The sequence below is a fragment of the Colias philodice genome, chromosome 19 (assembly GCF_061535455.1).
Source record: "Colias philodice isolate Cphi_HAF_F1 chromosome 19, ilColPhil1 Martin Lab GWU primary, whole genome shotgun sequence".
Taxonomy (NCBI): Eukaryota; Metazoa; Arthropoda; class Insecta; order Lepidoptera; family Pieridae; genus Colias; species Colias philodice.
Window position 1 is genome coordinate 3,899 of NC_143104.1, and position 2,101 is coordinate 5,999.

The following is a 2,101-nucleotide window of genomic DNA, read 5'->3' on the forward strand; positions in this document are numbered from 1 at the left end:
GTGCTAAGTTGACAATTTTTAACTATCAGTGACCTATTAATATTTAATATTTTTATTTTATATTATATTTTTATATTATTATTTTATATCTTATATTTATATCTGTGATATTTATTTTAATTGTAATTATTGACAGGTATCTCCCCTATTGGGAGACCTAATAGTTATAAGTTGACCATTTTTAACTATCAGTGACCTATTAATATTTTATATTTTATATTAATATTTTATATCTTATATTTATATCTGTGATATTAATTTTTAATTGTAATTATTGACAGGTATCCCCCTATTGGGAGACCTAATAGTGTTAAGAATAAGTATTATTATTGACAGGGGTTTTTTTTTTTTTTTTTTTTTTTTTTTTTTTTTTTTTTTTTCTCCCCTAAGTCATCATGATCCACACTCCCCAGAGGCGTGCCAGTGACACGTTCACTATCTCCGAACCAGCGAAGAAGCCTGCAACACCTAAAAGTCGGACTGCAGAAGGGAAAGCCCTTCTGCTGAAAGGGAAAGCCCACCTGCGGGAGTCCCGAAATTTAAAGACTGATATAAAAGACGGGGTAATTACGGCGCTAGAAAGGATGTATGAAATAATAAAAGAGATTGAGTTTGAACTCACCAATGCCAGGGCTGGTAGTGGAGGGCGTAGTGGGGACCCTATACATCCCCCCCCGCCATCCGATGCTGGTCCCAGCGTAGTTGACGACGCATTGGTGAGAAATCTGGACCTAAGTGAAGGAATGAAAGAAAGTATGAAAGAGATGATGACAAGAATGGAAGATATGAGAGTAAGCATGCGGGAGAATGAAAATAAAATGGACAAATTGAGCTCGCTTTTGGAGGGCAACATGACTGTCGCCAAAACGGCGAGTTATGCGGGCGTTGTCTCGAAGGGAGTCATAGAGAAACTCCCCGAAGCAAGAGCCCTGCATTCGGTCATGGTGTCATCCAAAGACGAACAAGAGACGGGTGATGAGGTGTTAGAAATGATCAGAAAGACTGTGGATGCAAAGGACGGATGGGTGAAAGTAGAGAGGGTAAGAAAGGTGAAGAACAGGAAGGTGGTCGTCGGCTGTGCGAATGAGGAAGAAAGAATCAAGGTGAAGGAAAGGCTGAGAAAGAATGAGGGATTAGTAGTGGAAGATGTAAAAAATAAGAGCCCTCTACTAGTCTTCAGGGATGTAATGAAATGCGAAGTTGACGATTTCGTCACAGCATTCAGTAATCAAAATGCAAGCATCCTTGAGGGCCTGAAGGGGGAAGAGAGAAAGGTAGAAGTAGCGTACGTGATGAAAGCAAGGAACCACCTCCAGAACCACGTAGTGGCCAGGGTGAGTCCACAGGTATGGAAGAGATGCACGAGTGAAGGATACGCCCATATAGGGCTAAGTAGAGTGAAAGTGATGGATCAAAGTCCGTTAGTGCAGTGCTCGCGCTGTCTTGGGTACGGGCATACGAGACGAATGTGTAGGGAAGAGAAGGAACGATGCAGCCACTGCGCTGGTCCTCACATGAAGACCGAGTGCGACAAGTGGCTGCGGGGAGAAGTGCCTCAATGCATCAACTGCATAAAGGCTAAGAAAGGCAGCGCAGAGCACAGCGCCTTTGACAGAGAGTGTACGGAAAGAAAGAGGTGGGATGCTCTGGCCAGATCGGCGGTAGCGTATTGCTAAGGTTGCCCAAGGTGAGTCCTTCCAGTACCGAATGCTGCAGGCCAATCTCCAGCGGAGCCAAATCGCCACACGGGAGCTACTGCTCGAAGCCACCAAGCGTAAGGCATGCGTAGCATTGCTGCAAGAGCCCTACGTTGGTGGGGCGAAAAGTATGAGGACATACAATGGAGTGAGGATCTTCCAGAGCGAAGGGGAAGGGGGTGGAGCAGTAAAGGCGTGTATTGTAGTACTCGACGACACACTGGATGTCGAACTACATACACGCCTTAGCAGTAACAACATCGTTGTAGCCACTCTCAGAACCAAAGCCTGGGAGATGATTGTAGTGTCCTTCTACTTCGAGCCCGATAAACCAGTGGGGCTCTACCTGGACCATCTTAGGCGGATAGGGAGAGAGCTGGGTATCCATAGGATGGTCCTGGGAG

At 44.9% G+C, this 2,101-nt stretch overlaps 1 protein-coding gene across 1 annotated transcript; it reads left to right on the forward strand.

Annotated features, from left to right (window-relative positions):
* The first annotated feature begins 380 nt into the window (after nucleotides 1-380).
* Nucleotides 381-1,676, forward strand: LOC149479683 (uncharacterized). The gene has a single exon (XM_089707321.1). The coding sequence runs from the start codon at nucleotides 396-398 to the stop codon at nucleotides 1,674-1,676; it is 1,281 nt and encodes a 426-aa protein (XP_089563447.1). The 5' UTR covers nucleotides 381-395.
* Nucleotides 1,677-2,101: the final 425 nt, after the last annotated feature.